The sequence below is a fragment of the Mytilus edulis genome, chromosome 6 (assembly GCF_963676685.1).
Source record: "Mytilus edulis chromosome 6, xbMytEdul2.2, whole genome shotgun sequence".
In the NCBI taxonomy this organism is placed as follows: domain Eukaryota; kingdom Metazoa; phylum Mollusca; class Bivalvia; order Mytilida; family Mytilidae; genus Mytilus; species Mytilus edulis.
The window spans coordinates 32,832,905-32,852,870 of NC_092349.1; the positions used below are offsets into that span (position 1 = coordinate 32,832,905).

Below are 19,966 nucleotides of genomic sequence, written 5' to 3' on the forward strand. Positions count from 1 at the left end.
CGCCATGCTCATTGCAGGTTTTAAACTTTTTTAACAACTTGTTTTTGTGTAAATTTTAAAGATATTTATATAAAAGCCAATTTCTTAATTCGTCTGTTAATGTTGAGATGATTGGTGCAACTTGTTTTACTTTGGACCACAATGATATAACTAAAGGCAACGTTAACAGTAGTATATCGCTGTTCGAAATTAATAAATAGATTTAGAAAAAAACTAATCCGGTTACAAACTAAAACTGAGGGAAGCACTTCAAATATAGGAGTTGAACAACGACACAACAGAAACACTAAAATGCAACACACACAGAAACGCACTATAATATAACAATGGCCATTTTTCTGACTTGGTATACAATTTGATATTTTTTTATTGTGTCGGTTTCTTGTACTGTATAAATGATGAGCCTTCTGATTATATATTGTAGAGAATATGACACACTTATTCACAATTACCACCAGACAATGATTCAGAAAACACGATTGCCTCCATCGCGAGTTTGAGACAAACAAAAAGTTTTCAGAAGAGATTCTATAGAAAACTTTAAAAGATAAATCACAATCAATTAACTAGAAGAAAAACATTCATCCCGAGATAAATACATGATTTTGTAGGAATACTTTGTGAATGTTAGAATAGGCATTCTAACGTGTAGCTTTCATATTTGTCTTAGTGTTTTTAGTATGTTACAAAATCAATGTAAAATCATACATGTATACGGTAAATTTATACTCTCTGTATTTATTACCTTCAAAACTAAATAAGTATCTTATATTCCGTCGTATATTTTGTCGTATAATTATTATTGCTTTTCTATGTATACATGCTGCTTCGTGATCACTGAGGTCTTTCAACTTCCTTAACAACAATTTTGTATAACTATCTGTCAATTTAAACATGTTAAAATAACTTAAAGTCTACAGATTATGACTTGTATAGTAGGTGATTACAACTTAAAATATCTACGTGTATTTACACAGGTGAGTAAGATGTACATTTAAATCCAAATGATTTCAAATTAAAACCTTAAAGATAGTATGAAATAAATTCATTTAAAATATACGCTCTTACCGGCAAAACAGACTAATTTCTGTCTTTAACATATTCACAATTTCGTTTTATTCTATACAAGTTTGTAATTTGAATTAATGTATCTAATATTTCCTAAATTATGTAGATTTCGTTCAATAGTAGAACATTTGTATTTTCAAATTCAGTTATTACAGTTGTGAATCACATAAGCATGCGTTTTTTACGTCACAAGATACAATAAACCGATGGTCTATAATAGTTGTAAATATTAGGATGACACAGTATCTATAATTTGCTGAGCAGTTTGTCTGCCTTTGAATCTTCAATAAGTCTGCCTTCAGATACAATTTCTTATATATGCAGTCTTTGATTTTCTATGTTGTGTTTAGTATACAGTTTTTTGTCCTTTTTGAAGTTTTCGTTGTTTGCCATGTCGTTGTCAATTCGTCGTCGACTTCTATGTTTAAATATTGATTAATTATCAGTCGTCTATCTTTCGCAATAAAGATCTAGAAATCTTAATTAAAAAATGACTTCATTATAAACAAGAATAGGTGCAGATTTTGGTTAATTATAGTAAACACGTAACACCCTTGCTGTTCAATTTTTATATTTGGTATTTTTTTTTTATTTCAATAATTGGCTTGTTTACATTTTGAAAATTTTTATATAAGTGGATTTATAAATACATTACATACTTGTTCTATAAGGTCTTGATTGATTCACGACGTTGCTAACATCAATTTACTTCTGAGTACTATTGGCATCACCAGAGTCCTTGACGCAGGACGCAATAAGTAAAATTACTACGTCTGACTTGATTCTTTTTTTTCGATACGGTATATATAATTGTTTTTTCTCATGGTTTGATTTCATTTTCGTGACGGTATCATGAGATGTCACATATCAGTGCTTCTTATTCTATATGTATCTTAACAACATAGATATAAATATTTTCATATCATTCCTAATATTGTATTATTTCAAGTCGATATTCAAAGTTTGATATCCAAAGATTTGAAATGTCTCTTAAGTGTGTATACCTACCAATTACTATTTGACAAGCTGAACAACTCACATACAATGTGTATACTGAGAATTTCAGAATCATGCATGAATCATAAAAATGCATTATATCTGTTCTAATGTGAATGGCAACTGGAAATGAAGTAAGCGCTTAAGTGGACGTATGACATCGAAACGCTACTCTTCCGAAAACCTGTCCAATTTGCCGTAGTTTTGTCCTCTGGTTTAGTTAAACAATCATTGCATAGATATACAATTTTTAAATTTAACCTAGGGCCACCTTCGCTTACCTTATTAATTGTATCTTCACATTACTTAAACAAATTTTAATCAGGCAAACCTTGTCAAGGTGATACAAAACACTACAGAGAGATAACTCTGTAAAATCATCTAAACGTTATAATCACGTTGTGTTGTTAAGGAAATAATAAGCTGCTCAATGATCATCCTTAGTGTTTTTCAAACTGTCATGTATACCATGAAACTTATCCGTGAAAGTAATTGGTTCAAATTTTTAAAATGTTTTATATTTTTTTCAAATGGTCAAAGTAAATATTTTGTCAACATTTTATGAACATTAAACATGCCAAATTGATGTTGGTCCACTCATTCAATCACTTCTCTAAACGATCTAAAATATCACTTACATGTACATGATAAAGGATGTCTAAATCCAAAGAATGATTTTGTTTTGATTTGCGGCGTATTTGAAAATGTACTTTGTCCTAATATTTAGATATAAGAAGATGTGGTATGAATGCCAAGGAGACCAATCTCTATCCAATTTACAATTTGAAAAGTCAGCAATTATAGGTCCAAGTACGGTCTTTAACACGGGGCCTTGGCTCACATCGAGCAGCACATGTTCGTTGTACATTTTATCTCGTCTGTAGGATGTATGTGGAAATACTAATACCAACAGATACAAATTTGGTTAGTAAAATCGCACCCCTTTATATTATTCCTTTTATAAGGTAAGACCATTATCACTAGTTGAAATTATTGAATATTATTCATTAAATTAAGGTATGTATATATAAACAATAATAGTGCAATGACTTGACATATCAACGATATAAGGATGAGGCTTAGAAACGGGGAAATGCGAAGCTCTGAAGAGCTTTTCCCCCGTTTCTGGCCGAATCCATGTAGTGTTGATATGTCAAGTCAATGCACTATTATTGTCTTCTATACTGCAATCTAGAAAAAAAAACATTTTTAAATTGTTGTTCGATGTGTAAATTTATTTGACTTAAATATTGGGAAATATCACCCTTTAAAAAGGCCTCATATTAGACAGAGAAATATACAAAGATATGAAACCCGCAATCGATGGTGAACGATCTCGTTAGAGTGTGACTAAAATATCAACAAACAGCATAATTTATAGGTTTCAAACAACAACAAAAAATAACAAACGAAATAGGGTTTTCGTTATATACATTGAAAAAAGAACAAATTGATTAGGTGGTATGAATAATTAAATATAGTTTAGGCAACTATTATTTGAATATTCATGAGGAAAAGTGATATCGGGTTAATGACTGTATTTGACATAGAAATATGCAGCCAACGCATTATGACTGCTCAAACACAACGAGTGCAGTATAAATGAGCTTACATTGACATTTCTCACCAATGAAAAACATGAAAAATGTAAGCTGAATGCTATGAAAATTTTGCCAAATAATCGTTTTACATTTGTAAAGATGCTTTTATTTGAAGAACACGGCCCGTACATAATGTATAATTATGAGATATTTTAGCGGTTGACACGTTTGATGTCAATATCAGATACAGTGCAAAAGTTGAGTTTTAAAGTATGTGTCCTCTGCAACGTGAAGTTGATGCTTAACTGTTTTATAAAAGTATGAATGTATATTCAGTTGTTATACCTTTGGATTTTATTACAGATAACAAATGCAACTGTATTAGAACATGGAGCTGATATCACTAGTTAAGAATAAAAAGAGCAAAGAGGCAATAGAGCTGATCAAAGAGAGACCTAACTTAGACTATGGGGATGAGGTATAAAACGTATAGCAATACATAAAGTGTGTTTTTTAATGAGGTCATAAAAATCCGCAATTACACCAATTTTGCTGATTGATATGTTGTAATTGATAAGATTCAATAGTAAAATAATAAGACAATTTAAGTATCGCTGCAATTATCTGAATTGAGACAATAAACATTTTAAGACTGACTGTAATGAAGTGTTTGCTCTTATCTAGAATGGTTATACATGCCTACATTATGCTAGTGCTGTGGGATTGTTAGAGGTTATCATCGCAGCAGCTCAGCATGGAGTGTACGTTAATCAAAGAGATAAGGTAAATAAAAATTTGTCAGAACAAAAAGATGAAAATTCTATCAAGATTAAATGTGAAAATCAAATATATTGTAGGAGAATAGTACAAGTCAATATAAAGAAACGATTTACAAACTCTACAATTTTCGAAAGGAGCATAGACAGAGCCAATACATGATATAAGAGTAAACAATATTTTTTGTAAACCGGAAGTAGCACGTTTCGTTCAAATTTCACATAAAAGTATGAAAGAAAACCCGAAGAGACATTATCCTTGTTACATGAAGAAATGTACATATGTTTTATTAAAGATAAAAGAACATTGAAATATGTTTTGAATAATTTGTTATGTTAAAAATGTACTATCTTTTCCTTTGTTTTTGAATTGCGTTCATTTAATTCAATTTGCATAGGATGGTGAAACTGCGTTATTGAAGGCTGTGAAAAATTCAAATATTGAGTCAATGGTGGCACTTGTAGCCTTTAAATCAACAGTAAATATTATAAACAATGTGAGTAGCTCTTAATGTGTCTATATAATACCTAAACACCTCAAATTATAAATATCTACAAAAAGAAATAACGAAGTAACTAGTTACCACATGTAAATAGTTCCATAAATGTTAACGTTTCATCCAGATATCACGTTAAAAATACTACAAACATATACACAGCAATACTTTAACATGTCATTATATGATCATCACATGTACTCATAACATTATCTGTAATTTAGCAACATTTGAACAACTCGTTGAACGTTTAAACATTACTAGATTTGTTGATATTAACATATAAGATATCTTTGGTTATGCATTATTACACACAACACTTTTTAAAATGATAGGATGTTTATTAAAATTTTTGAAATACGGCTGTAATAATTAATTTAGATATTATTTTAATTAAATGATAAAATATGAAGATGAAACGAGAGAAATTTAAGTATATCATTGTTACTGTATTGAACAGTTATAGTGGGTTTTTTTTATGTTTTCTGTGTAATAAATGATTTAATTTCCTATCCTATAAAACACGGTTTTTCTGTTAGATATTTAAAACTGCATTTTGGGTTCTCAGATAGTAATGAATCGTTGATAGATGCAAGTAAAAGAACATAAAAAATTACTCATAACAGCCTGAATAAATGAATGATTAATAACAAGAATTGCATTTAACGGTATAAGGAAGTAGTTAAGATTAATTGCAAAGTTTATTTTGGATTTTCTGACCGTCACTTGTTTGTTTATTTTTTATACATTCTTGCTAATGCAAACCCATATTTTTAAATGTTTACAGTGTTTTCAAAATATCATTTGTTATCAAATCTCCGTGGTTTATTAAATTTGTTTGTGCATTTATTAATCTATTGTATATATATATTTTTCAAATACAGAGTTATAAAACTCCTTTGGATATAGCGGTTGCAAAGAAGGACGCTGTGGTTATGGATTTACTTTGTAGTTTTGGATCATCAGTTACATTTGGTGGTTGGGCACTTGAAGGTTTTGATGTTGATACTCTGAACAAAAATGACCAGAAAATTATGAAAACATTGATAAACCAACTCGAACGGGAAGCCGATATTAATTACGGGTATTTTTAAAAAGCAACACTTTGCAAGTGAATAAAGCTATTTTTTTTAATTGAAAGATATAATTATCAAGTTTTAACTTGTATATGAACAACACACATAATTTTGATGAATAAAACAAAGATAAACAAAAATTCAAAAAAAATAAAATATACAGACCGACTATTTTATCTTTTAAATTCAAAATATAAATTATCAATTGTTATTGTTATAACAAACAAGTACACACAACATTAAGCGGTCGAGTGTTTTGTAAGTTTTATGTTATGCGAACTGATATAACGTACAAGTCTTTGTTTTGTCTATATTTTATTTTGCAAAAAAAAAGCAAACCATTATACATGTATCAACATCTTCTTTGTTAAGTATCTTAAATGCGGCGGAAGTTTTTTGGCACTTTACATCATGGGATCTGTTCAGTATAAACATTCAAAGATTTATAATATCAAATATGGTAATGTTGTCAATCATATTAAAATATGCTTGTATAGGTGTTGTTTCGCAATTGAAATAGAATATATCTTTTTTTTCTTGTAGAAATTATGCTTTTGAAGTCTGCTACGTGAATCCTACTGAAGATATTTCAATATGTACAGACATCACACTAGATACGGACAATATAATTAACGGCTTTTTCTTATATTGTTCGAAAGTTATTCCAGAACACACTGATTTCGCGATGCATCTTGGTTCTGAAGACCGAATTTTTAGCGATGTTTATGAAATCAAAACATGGGGTGATACTCCAAATAATTTAGATTTGCAGATTTCTGTGTTAGGATTTGTTCAAGAAAATCAATTGGTGGTAATTATGCCCTTAGAAGGTTCCGTAGAAGGCACTATTACTGGCCAGGCATTTACAGAAGGAAATTATAGAGAAGAGGTCAGTTTGTTTGATGACCAATTGTACAATGTACGACTGATAGGTTCACCCTTTCTTTTGTCATTAGGATTAAATAGGTATACTACTTTCAAAATAAAAGTTGATTGTACGGTGAAGTATTCTAAATAAGGTTCGATATGAAGTTTGTTAACGGTTTTAGCTATCTTTAATGTGTCGTCACGTGCCTCCTCTAAATTAAATCGCTTATGGACTAAAGACCTCTTTTGCTATAATAATATCGAAACAATGCAACAATGTTTATGTTATCTGGATAGAATTAATGGTTATATAAATTGACTCCCTAGATGTATAAAACTTAATATGATACAATAACTTATTAATCAATGTAAAATAATTACTTTAAAAACATCATAGACATATCCTTATTTCATATATTAACACGAGAAAGTTGGACAATATACGAAATTCATTTCTCATATGGGGAAATGTTAACTTTTTCTTCTGTAGCTCAGTCCATACCTAAAACTTGGATACAAATGTATGTATTGTTTAACTCAGTCGATTGTTAAAAACAAGAAACATGTCCAATATTACAAAACATCTATTTTTTTGTTCGTGTTCAACTTTTGAATTCCTCACTTTAAGGTACATTAGGGATATTAAACCAATTATCAAATAGCATAATACGTAAAACATGAATGAAATGATATTTCAGATCATATATACCATGTATAGCTTACTATTTCTTTATATTTAATTGAAACATGTTAAAAGTTAATGGCAAGCACAGTAGAAAATGTCTATTGTCTTTTGCAAACATTCTTACTTATTTAGTTCTTTGAAATCTGTCAGTACTGATCACTTTTTTTTCTGAGGGGGGAGGGGGGTTTCTCATTGTCTCTATTGTCTTGGACTGTTCTTTTCTTCTTGCGCCTAATTGGTAAGTGTCCAGGGGCACCTACATATAACATGGAAAACATTGTTTTACAACATGTCTATAATCAAATATATTTTAATATTGAGAACTGAACAAAACCATTGTTTCCTATACAATATATACAATGTAGGCCTGATTCAGGTCTCAACTCGATGTATCGTAAATTGTCTGGTTGAATACAATTGATTTACACAAATATATTCGTTTATTTTAAATCTTTTATTGTAAAATCATGCATTTAAATGTGAATAATTTCTTTTTTTTTTCAGTATACGAAGTTCGATATCAAAATTGATATAACAAAAATGAAGACGGCCAAGTTCGTTATTTTATCACAAATTCGGCAAGAAGAGTTTGACGTTACGCAAGACGCGGTCAAAATTATTCCGCAATCAGAAAGTAGTGCAGAAATAAACATACCTGAGGGAGCATTTAAGTCACCAGGAAAATTAATGCTTAATGTAGGACATCTATACAAATATATAAAACATATTTTTATTGTACCATTTGATTTTTCGTATCATTCAAAATTGTAAACTAGCAGATCCCCTGCATATGTGTATCCTTCATCTATTCATTATCTAAATTGTTTATTTCTTCATTTTTTGGGAAGTACTGATTGGTCAGAACATGATGTTAATGCACAATGTTATTTGAAGATTTCAGGAGTACAAATATATAACAAAACAATTTTGATATGATTCTCAAAAATATCCAATTAATTAAAAGATGGCAATGCATCAATTTTTGTTTAAGGTAGCTGATACCAATGACTGGAATGGTGAGGAAACGGTCTTATTTACCAATGTCTTAGATTTAACTATGCAGAATAATGTTCAGCCAAGCAAACCGGTAAATCTGAAACTTCTACTGCATTCACTGACTGAATCAGTTGATGATTTCATAATAATAGCCTCACATAAAGATATTCCAGAATCAGAGAAAGATTGGGAAATATGTTCAACAAATATCAAAATTGAAGGGAATACAGTTTCTTTCTCGGCAGAACATTTTACAAGGTAGGGTTTTTTTAAATATAAGGGTGAATTGCATTTTTGTAATGTAAAAAACAAGTTAATGTAAACATGACTGAAATATCATTTAACTTAAATAGCTTTAAACTACAGACTAGTCAAAACAACAGTCAGTGTAAATGTTATCTTAGGGGTGGATTAATCGTACTTTGACATTTTTTATCTGCATGATGACGATTTCTGATTTCGTCTTTGGCAACATATGTGGTACGTGGGAAAGACTTTTTTGCAGGAGCCAGTCTTGTATTTATCAGACGTTTTAAGTTCTGTTGGCATATCATTGTCGATATAAATATGGAATGTGGACACGTCTCCACATGAGACCAAATAACAGAGGAATTGACAACTATAGGTCACCATACGGCCTTCAACAGTGAGCGAATCCGGGACACATAGTAAACTGTTAAAAGTTTTGTTCATGTAAGTAGCTGCGTTGGACGCGTTAATTCGATATTCAAACCTCTTTTCCAGTTGTTTTCAGTAAGTACCTTTCAGGTGTTGCTGTATTTCTGATGCCAAGCTCAATCTCTTTGTATTCATAGACTTAACTAATAAATGTATATATTCCGAAGTCCTAATTTGCAACCAAAGAATTCAACAATAGATAACAAACAAAATGTACCAACGATTATGCATGTTCTTTTTTAATATTGAATCATTATCAATTGGAATTAGCTTTGCTGTTGGACTAAAGAAAAATTTCACGAAAAGTGCAGAATCGGCAACAATGGCTGTTCTTCATTACAGACCAACAGAGATATTTGCATGTCTCAAAAATGAGACGGATAATAAATTAACCTTAATAGTCGAAATTGCCAAGAGAAGTTGTGGAAAGAAAAGAAGGAAATACTGGAGACAAAATGGATTTAGGTTACAAACAATAGAATACAGAGACGGTATAGTCCAAGATGGTGAAAAGCTAAAGGTATTATTTGTTGTATTGAATATTTTATTGAACTGCGTATGGCCTGTTTGATACAGTCTAACGTATTTCAAAGTTGCATGTTCAAACGTTTTGAAATGAAGTTATATTATGTTATTATTTAATAACACAATGTACATGTTTCTTTTCTTCCTATCAGGAGTCTTCATTTTTATCTATATACAGACTAGACGAAGGAAATAAAGATAAAGTTGAAACTCATTTTTTGTGTATTTTCTTTCTTTTTAGATTTCTTTAGAAGGAAATTTTCAGATAGACACTATACGAAGTTCAAAGGAACACATCATTTTCAACAAAAAAAGAAACTATCGTACATTTCACATAATTTCCGACCAGCATGAACCACCAATAGGTGACGTCATATTATTCCGGACTACGAATAAAATAGTCGAACAATCAGCTGTTGATACATTACAAAATAAACCGAAAACTAGCTTTTGGCAGGGTTTATGTAACAACGCTGTTGAAGTGGCAACATCTAGAAAAGTAGTCATTGAAAATGGTATAGAGGAGCTAGTCAGATTACCAATCGATGGACAACTGTTCGGTAATATTTTATTAGTATTTTATATTTATGTGAGTGTATGTGTGTTAATATTAAATAAACATATACATACACAGACAGGTGAATAAAGAACATAACTTCATTCAAATACTATTATCCTTTATGTACACTTCTATTCGAAAAGTTTGATACACATAAAACAATTTAATAACAAAATGATAACGTTTGGATTGTTAGTTTTATTGACTTATAATGAATGCTTTGACTTTTAACCACAATAGCAAATGATTGAAAAAAAAGTAGTAAAAAAACAATATACTCACTTTGCCTTTATCAAATGATATAATAGATTGCATTATTCGTGCTTCTTCGAAAGAAAAATTTGCTTGTTATCATACTCAGCAGTTAAGTGCATTCGATATTATATATTCAAACTATCAAAACAAAAATATTCAATGCTGTAGACCATTAGGAGATGCATATATGGTATAAGTGATTGTGTGAGCAAAGTATAGTTTGTCGAAACTGTATATGATAAAACTTCGCAATTTATTTTCGTAATTTGAACATTTAAACGTATTGGTGATACACAAAAATTATTTCATATAATTTTTACAATTATAGCACATGATATATTTTAGATGAAAATCAAGATGTTGGTGTGGATATAGATGATCCTCAATGTAAGTTTATCTGAAGAGTATCTTGTTGTAAAAGAACTCGACTGTAATTATTCGTCTCTGTGTGTGTAATAGGCGATATGTTATTTGTTAAAATAAGTCTCTCTAAAGTTGAAAATATGAATTTTTACAAAACGTAAACATGTATTTGACATCAAAAGTTTGTTATGGTTTATTAATAAAGGTGCTATTATTTTCTTGAAATCCACCGATAAAAATATACAAAATGAAGGTATCTTTTATCTGACAAACTGTTTTTAGTGTGAGACTAAGTACAAAAACATTTATATGATCAAAGAATATTGTGATGGATCTGTTATCAAAATGTTATCCATCAACAAACACTTATTCAGTTTTGAATCAAGACTTTTTAAAGTAAGAGACTGACGCTTACTTTTAATGGCTATCATTCAAAACACCTTTTCTGAAACTATGCAAAAGTTAAAAAAAAAAAAGGATGTTCACTGTTTACAAAGATATCTAAACTATTTTGAAATTGTATGGATATTTTGCTAGCATGTGATTTTTTATTTTATTGTATTTTGAACATTAATTCATTCACATTTCCTTCTTTTTCTTCATTAAATATTAAATGCAATACATGTTTGAGTGGTTATTTATCTTAATTTTGAAATTTGATATCAAATGAAGGAAATACGGTTGGTTTTTTGTAAATGCGAATATGTGTAGTTTCAAACCTATCTTGACATTGATCTTTATCAATTGAGATTTTTTTTATCTTTAAGGTACAATTCCTGTTCTTCGAAAATCATCATTATTTAGACTCGCAAAACAGCTCAGTGAAGATGAGTGCTGCAAACTTGGAGTACAGTTAAATATTTCAGAGAAAAAACTAGCGAGCATAGAGTCAAAACCAGAATTTAAAACTGCGATGTTTGATATATGGAGACCGACACGGCCAAATGAAACCTTAGTTTTTAATTTAGTTAAAGCACTGAAAATTATTGATAAAGACAATGAGGCCGATGTCGTACACAAAGCGTTTGCAGACTATGTAGAATTGAAATCTGTAGTCCTAGACAATTCAAAGACATACAATTGAAAATATATAAGGCTTCTATCCTATTTGGGTTGTATTTCTAGAAGCTTTATTTAGATACAATACGTTTTATCCAGCTATAACCATTTGGATAGATATAGCTCAACGTAACGTCACATATGTCTTTGCTGTACGAGTTGGAGTGATGTTGATGTGATTCAATATCAAAGACAATGGTTTTGAAGTAAAGCAATGTCCATTTAAGCGTAAATGTCAATCCACAGGGTAAAATAGTATTTGAAAATTTTAGATATATTTGTACCCGCTACGAAACAAAAGAAAATCTCTCTGTGTTTTTAAAGCTTCGACAAATTGATTTTTTAATTGTCCTACACATTGCTTATTTGTACATATTCTTGATTAAAAATTTTATAGCTCCAGAAAAATGATTTACTTGCTTCATTCTGTTTGTGCCTGTCCCAAGTCAGGGGCATATAATCCATCGTTTCTCGTTTGTGTGTGGCTGTGCACTATATAAGTTTTTCGTTTATTGTTTTGTAAATTATCCGGTCGCCTTTTTTCTTGGTATAATATATAGTTTCTCATTTTTATTTTTTGGGGCCTTTCATAACAGAAAATATAAAATTGAAATATCAGATAGCAAGAAAGAAAAGATGAGATTGCCAATATTCATAGTGTAGGATGCTGAAAGGTTTTCAGCTACGAATTGATATCGTAACTATGGTTAACTCAACCTCAACAGAAGTATTTCAAATTGGCAAAATTAAACATGCATTGCTACATGTGGGATTGAATTGTCATAATACTTTCATATAAATCCTGAACTCTGATGCCTTGTCCATCAAAACACAATGAACATATACGATTTACGCACAGAAATGCAAGAGAGTGCTGTAATAACTTTGACACCTGTAACAATGACGCACACATGGATAAAACATCTCTATTTTTACCGTCTTTAACGACAACATAAATATTGAACAAAGTCTTCATTTGACTAAAGCCGAAATGATATAATAATTTTTTTATCACTGGTTATATATAAATTACATGCAAGCATCTCGTATTTTGAAATAGAATATATATATCAGGTACACAACAAATATTTGCAGCAAGATACATGGTTGACGATTTAGAAAGAAAAAGTAGAACTGACAGATGCAGCTGTCTTAAGCCAACAATACCTTTGACACTATAATTAATTTATCAACTGTTCATGTTCGGACTAAATGCATTTGTAAACATGTTGAAATGATACATCAACAACCCATTAGATATAGGAAGAAAGGGAATAATTTATAGGTCAAAGGCAAATTTAACATGTTTAATCGGAGTAAGCTTTAGAGAAAAAGATTGAATTGGGAAACTTAATACGAAAGGTTTAATACATGCATATACCGAGTAAATACTGTTTTAAGTATTTTACCTTTAAACATATCTATAATACTAAAATTACGAGGTCCAATTTGTCAGCCGTCATCACGTTAAACCGACGAATCAAAGAATTCAACTTTATATATAACTCTTATAGTACTTTAAAAATTACACCACTCCAGGCCCTTTTGTTTTCAACGTAATTAATATTGCTAATAATTAAGAAGTTCCGAGTCGAGTCCGATACCGATAACAATACTATATTCACCTGTTACCGATTACCTTATCTGTACGTTCCGCATCTGACAGGCGCACCACCAAACGGTGTATTCAGGATTAATATGCTATATAGTATTACACGGGTCATAATCACAGGTTTGACACTACTTAATTGTCCTATTGTAGTATTTTAATCAGTTAGACTTTCTAAGATAACAATACGAATACTTAAGATCTGGACTAAAATAAGGCGTATAGGTACAGTTTTCAATTTGTTAGCGGGCATGACGTAAAACAGCGAATCAAAGAATTCAACTTTATTTATAACTAATATAGGACAATGCTGTTGATTAAAAAATATTCCATTCCAGGACCTTTTGTTTGCCAAATAATTAATATTATCAATAATTGATAAGTTCCAGTTCGACGGGTTCGAACAGAAAGATTTGAAAGCAGAGAAAAACTGTGTATCTTATAATCGGCATGACTTTATCAGATGACAATACTAATACTAAATGCTTGCGCATTTATATACTTTAATTCAGTCACGGACCCGCAATATCACGGGTGTGTTCTAGTATCGTTAAAAAGCATCAATTGTTTGCGTATAACTAAATAAAACATCATTAAATATTAGCCGTGTGCAATCAAATGATTTAATTCATATATCTCTTGATTTTCTAGGCTTGGCTTATATAGTAATGATATATGCTTTTTTGGCGTTTCATTTTTGACACTTGATATTCATATTTAAAACAAACTGTATTTAACATTGTGTGATTATGCCTCAATATTAGGTTTTATTTATATAATTATTATGACTAAATGGCGGCTTATAATTTAATTGTGAATACAAACATGATTAAACATAAAAGTTCTTTTATTTTTATAATAAATAATTGTACAAATTTTACTTATCAACAATACAAACATTGGCTCCATTAGGTTATAGAACATTTCGAATATGAAGTTGTAGTTATGGTTTTCCTTTGTTTTGGCCAGAACAACATCACTTATTTTATGTTTCATAGTCAATTCTAACCCACTTAGCACATACATGTGTGACGACTTCCATTCATTCATTATTCAATATTGTATAAAATTGATAAAATTAGAAAAAAACAGCATGTTCCTTTTAACGAAAAAAAAACATAATTAAATAAAGAAAGTATTGATCAATGACTTTAAATTGAAATCTAACAGTATTCCTCAATGCCAAACAAAAGTACACAGTCGTTATGGACTTTTAAATGCCTCAATATTTATCTAACACACATCTATAAAACGATTTTTAGTATATAAAGAATACATATAAAAAACTTATATTATAATTATATTGATGTTTGTAACGAAGAAGTTAATAAAAGAATAAATGCTATTTCGGTTCAAGTTGCACATACTAGTAGGAACACAATAGAATAAAAAAGTGAAGTATAGCAATTATTTACTGTACGCAGTTGACGTCAATATGTGATTTCTGAATGGTAAGGAATTTTATCAAACGTTTTTATAAACGGAAATATTATTATAAAATCGATTAAGGTTTTATATTGCCATATATACAGATTAAATATAATAACGAAAATTAATTAAGATATAAATAGAATTTCGATCATAAAGGAAAATGTTCATATTCCCTAGTAAAATCTGTTTAAGTAGGAAAACATTCCTGTGTTTGTGATGATGATGATGATGATGATGATGATGATGATGATGAGGAGGAGGAGGAGGAGGAGGAGGAGGAGGAGGAGGAGGAGGAGGAGGAGGAGGAGGAGGAGGAGGATGAGGATGAGGATGAGGATAATGATGATGATGATGATGATGAGGAGGAGGAGGAGGAGGAGGAGGAGGAGGATAATGATGATGATGAAGAGGAGGAGGAGGAGGAGGAAGAAGAGGAAGAGGAGGAGGAGGAGGATGAAAAGGAGGAGGAGGATCTTTTATGTCTGCTTTATTAATAGAATAACCTTAAGGCAAAGTATAGTGAGCCTGTTCATTATTTTACGAGTCGACGAATTCTCATTAGTTTAAACATCAATAGAAAATATGTAAAATGTATTTTGACATTCACATTGACATAGGTTACATAGACATTACCCCTTTCAAACTAAATTCTCTGTTCAATTTATGTTTGGAAACCACTGTTACAAACCCTCATGCAAAACTATACAAACTTATAACTATAATTTCGGATATTGCAAGTCGCAGACTTATCAAGCCAATCCGCATTGGAAAAATGAAAAAGAGAAATGATCTTTCCTTAATCTTTCCTTTGCCAACAAAGGTCTCGATGGCGTCAACTTATGCAATATCCTTCATTATAATTTAGTTCAATCGAGAATACCTCCTTATTTCAAAGATCAGTCTCTACCAATCATTTCTCATATCTGTACAAACCATATTGCAACTAAAAGTTTCAATTACAAATACGTTTTGCAGGATCTCAACACTGACGACTTCAAGTCTAAACCAAGAGTTCCAATTTGTAAACTATGTTTAGATCTGCAAATTTGTATTAGTATTTATAGATGATGTTCTTTCGCTATATAGATGGTGTTCTTTCAAAAAATTATTCAATCTTTGGTGACTATGTCGAAAGCATCTATCCCAATGAATTAGAGATGAAAAGGATACAACATATACAGTTAAGTCGGCCTCATATCTTGACTTATATCTAGAAATTTACAATGAGGTTCGATTGAAACAAAACTTTATGACAAAAGAGATGATTTCAGCTTTCCAATTGTGAACTTTGCATTTCTAAGTAGCAACATTCCAGAAGTTCCTGCTTACGATGTATATATCTCCCAATTGATACGATATTCCCGTGCTTGCATTTCCTATTATGATTTTCTTGATAGAGGGTTGTTGCTCACAAGGAAGCTCTGAAATCAAGAGTTCCCTATTGTGAAGTTGAAATCATCACTTCGTAAATTTTAGTGACGCCATCACGAGTTGGTTGACCGTTATGAAATAACCGTTTCACAAATGATATCGGATATGTTCTTTACGTCGTAATTACAACCTCCTTTCCTTTCATGAATGTGATCTACCGAGTTAGACTATTTACCGAATTTGTTATCACTTAAACAACACGACGGGTGCCACATGTGGAGCAGGATCTGCTTACCCTTCCGGAGTACTTGAGATCACCCCTAGTTTTTCTTTGGGTTCGTGTTGTTTTTTTCTGTAGTTTTCTATGTTGTGTCATGTGTACTATTGTTCGTTTGTTTGTCTTTTTCATTTTTAGCCATGGCGTTGTCAGTTAATTTTCGATTCATGAGTTTGACTGTCCCTCTGATATCTTTCTTCCCTCTTTTACAGGGGTTTTAAAATCAACTGGGTTTAACCAGAAGGACATTGATAATTCAACAGCCTTCCAACACTGAAAAGATATGTATAACACTTCAAAAGAGATTTCTTTTACATATTTCTTGTATATTCATTTTATATTCATTTCAGTATTATAGGTTTCATTGCATACTTAATTTAGGATGCTTGTGACATGCTGGTTTACCGAATAAGTAACAAGTAAACTGTCCAAACTTTGAAATAATAATAATAATAAAAGGTTCCAAATCAAATTACGAAGTTGACCGAACGCAGATTAAGCTATTCTTCGATGTCTTTGTGTGTCTCTTTAAGATTCTTATTATACATGTTTTTTTTAACATATTTTAAGGTATTCGTAATGCGTTGTTTGCTCATTCCTGATGAGGAAAATCAAGAAAAGTGGTTCAGATGAACCTCACTTATTAAGTTTTATTTGTTTTCTAGAAATGGTTAAAAATGCCTGCTGTCAGACTGATTATTTAATAGGGATTTTGTTTAGTTGTCTCACTAAATATTTCAAAGTTTGATGACAATGTTGAAAACATCTATTCCATCGAACCTGAGATAGAGGATATAACATATACAGTTAAGTCTGTCTCATATCTTGACTTAAATCAAAAATGGACAATAAGGTTCGATGGAAAACAAATCTTTGCGACAAAGGAGATGATTTCAGCATCCCAATTGTGAACTTTCCATTTGTATGTACCAAAGTTCCAGTAGCGTCTAAATACGGAGTACATGTTTCACAGTTAAAACTATATTCCAATACTTGCACTTCCTTTCATAATCTCTTGATTGAGGGTTGCTATACAACTAAAAGTTCCAAGTGGTGAAGTTAAAATCAATCCTACGTAAGTTTTCCGGACGCCATTACGAGTTGGTTGACCGTTATAAAATTTCCGTTTTACATATTATGACAGCGGATATGTTCTTATGTCGTAACTACAATCCCTTTCCCTCTTCCAGAATGTGACCTACTGCATTAAACTTTTTAACGGATTTGTAATAACATGCGCCCCACGAAGGGTGCAGCATGAGAAGCATGATCTGCTTACTCTTCCTATCACCTGGGATCCCCGCAATTTTTCTTATGGGGTCGTGTTTTTCCATATTGTGTTTTGTTTTCTATTGTTTGTTTGTTGGTATTTCGGCCATGGCGTTAACATTTTGTTTTCGATATATGATTTTGAATGTCCCTCTGGTATCATTCACCTTTCTTTACGCGCCTTAGTCAGTGATTCGTTTGATACATAAAATACCTTTATTATAAAGGCTATTATTTTATGTTGGTTTATCAAGAAAGTATGGTTCCAGCAATGTTGACAAAGGTATTTTTTTTTAATTCCAATTTAGAGAAAAAGGTCGTCAACTATTCACGAATTAATACATCCTTGGGTTTTGAGCATCTCCCATATAGGTGAAATTAGAAAAGATCTTCGAACATTCAATGTTTTTAGGTATCATGTTCATATGTACTACTTGTTATACACTTTCATATGTTTGTGTTTGTAGTTGTCTACTTGGTAACCATCAAATTAAACTTATGCTTCATAACATTAACTCTAGATCTTTGAAGTAGGTTTTATGTCATTTTATTTGTAATGCACGCATAGGTTTATAGCCATTACCTCATACCAACTATTTATTCGATATTTGTTTTCCTTTTTACGTTATTTTTGGTTCTGAAATTAATAGATTCAGCACAGTTGTGGGATTGAAAGTACAACTGATAATCATTTCCAAAACGTTAAAATTATTTATAACGTGTTTTCATAATATTATTTAGAATTGGTCAGATTAACAGAGATGTCTACAGTTCATAAACCGTTTCCGAAATGTATTCAACGTTTGACTGCTGTGAATACTTTAATTATAAGTCAGAAATGTAAGTATGCATACTTCTGTTTATTTGTTACATAATTCTGTGTATTTGTTACATAATTCTGTGTATTTGTTACTTTTAACTCGAGCCAGAAATTTACAAATCTCCTTGAAAGAAACGGTATTTGACAATATATGGCAAGAACATTTACGAGCAAGCTACTCTATCGAAGGACTACAAATATGATCAAATCGAAATATGTAAGGTCTTGTCAGCTTTTTCTATTAGGTTGTTAATATTTTTATATTTTGGCTTCGAGCATCACTGAAGAGACATCAGTTGTCAAAATGCGCATTTGGCTGTAAAATGTGTACCGTGAAAAAAGCTTTGCAGAAAAAGAGGTTAGCATTTGCTACTTTAATTGTTACATCAACTAAAGATTCAGCTACAATGTACCTCAAATAGATGGATTTTGCTAAGATCATTCATAGTCAGATATTACTTCAACTGTTTATGCTCGTATACTATGTATACATCTTTAGCTTTCAAATATTCGGCTCCAACGTTCCTGGTGAAGGTTAATCCAGAAAAGCTTTTCAGATAAATGAAATTTGTAAGGTAATCTCTTCGTGTTTTCAAACAATAACATCAGCAACAGTTAAACAACTGAGGAACAGCTTAAAAAAAATTAATAACAACATGAACATGATGAAAGATAAGTAAAATGGAAAATGGAAATCGGGAATGTATTAAAGAGACAACAATCCGACCAAAGAGCAGAAAAACAATCGAAGACCAACAATGGGTATATGGGTCCTCCACAAAACGAGAAAGCATTCAAAACATATATAAAGTGAATTTTTGAAACATGTCTACCAGTTAAACATAATAAATAATGACTTTATTGGCTTTGTTTGCAGTTTCATGTGGTGGAAAAGTATTGGCAACAGGTTTGTTATATTTAGAATATTGAATAATGATCAGATATGCGAATTGTATATATAAAAAGGAAGATGTGGTATGATTACCAATGAGACAACACTCCACAAGAGACCAAAATCACACAGAAATTTGTTGTAAAACTTATGTTCTCTTCGTTACAAAATCATTTTATTCAACAGCATGGCTTTTCGCCATAATATGCTTATATGGAAAGACATAACACACGCAATACAAAATATCTTATTAGTTGCACTATCTACATTTGATGACAAATCCTATAAGTCGAACATTTTTCGAATATTTTTTCTTATATTGTATCATCTAATTGGAATGACACTTTATGAATTTT

At 30.8% G+C, this 19,966-nt stretch overlaps 1 protein-coding gene across 1 annotated transcript; it reads left to right on the forward strand.

Annotated features, from left to right (window-relative positions):
* Positions 1-882: 882 nt before the first annotated feature.
* LOC139527541 (uncharacterized) lies at positions 883-12,246 on the forward strand. The gene is made up of 12 exons (XM_071323047.1): positions 883-977; positions 3,969-4,083; positions 4,290-4,388; positions 4,780-4,878; positions 5,763-5,962; positions 6,498-6,843; positions 8,011-8,202; positions 8,498-8,760; positions 9,451-9,700; positions 9,947-10,265; positions 10,865-10,906; positions 11,650-12,246. Exons 2-12 carry the CDS (start codon positions 3,994-3,996, stop codon positions 11,964-11,966), a joined length of 2,217 nt encoding a protein of 738 aa, XP_071179148.1. The 5' UTR covers positions 883-977; positions 3,969-3,993; the 3' UTR covers positions 11,967-12,246.
* The last annotated feature ends 7,720 nt before the right edge of the window (positions 12,247-19,966 follow it).

Excerpts from the sequence above, each read along its gene's own strand:
- LOC139527541 (XM_071323047.1), top strand. The coding sequence starts at position 3,994 with ATGGAGCTGATATCACTAGTTAAGAATAAAAAGAGCAAAGAGGCAATA. Across the intron at positions 4,389-4,779 it reads ACGTTAATCAAAGAGATAAG|GATGGTGAAACTGCGTTATT; the intron begins GTAAATAAAAAT and ends CAATTTGCATAG. Across the intron at positions 8,203-8,497 it reads CAGGAAAATTAATGCTTAAT|GTAGCTGATACCAATGACTG; the intron begins GTAGGACATCTA and ends TTTTTGTTTAAG.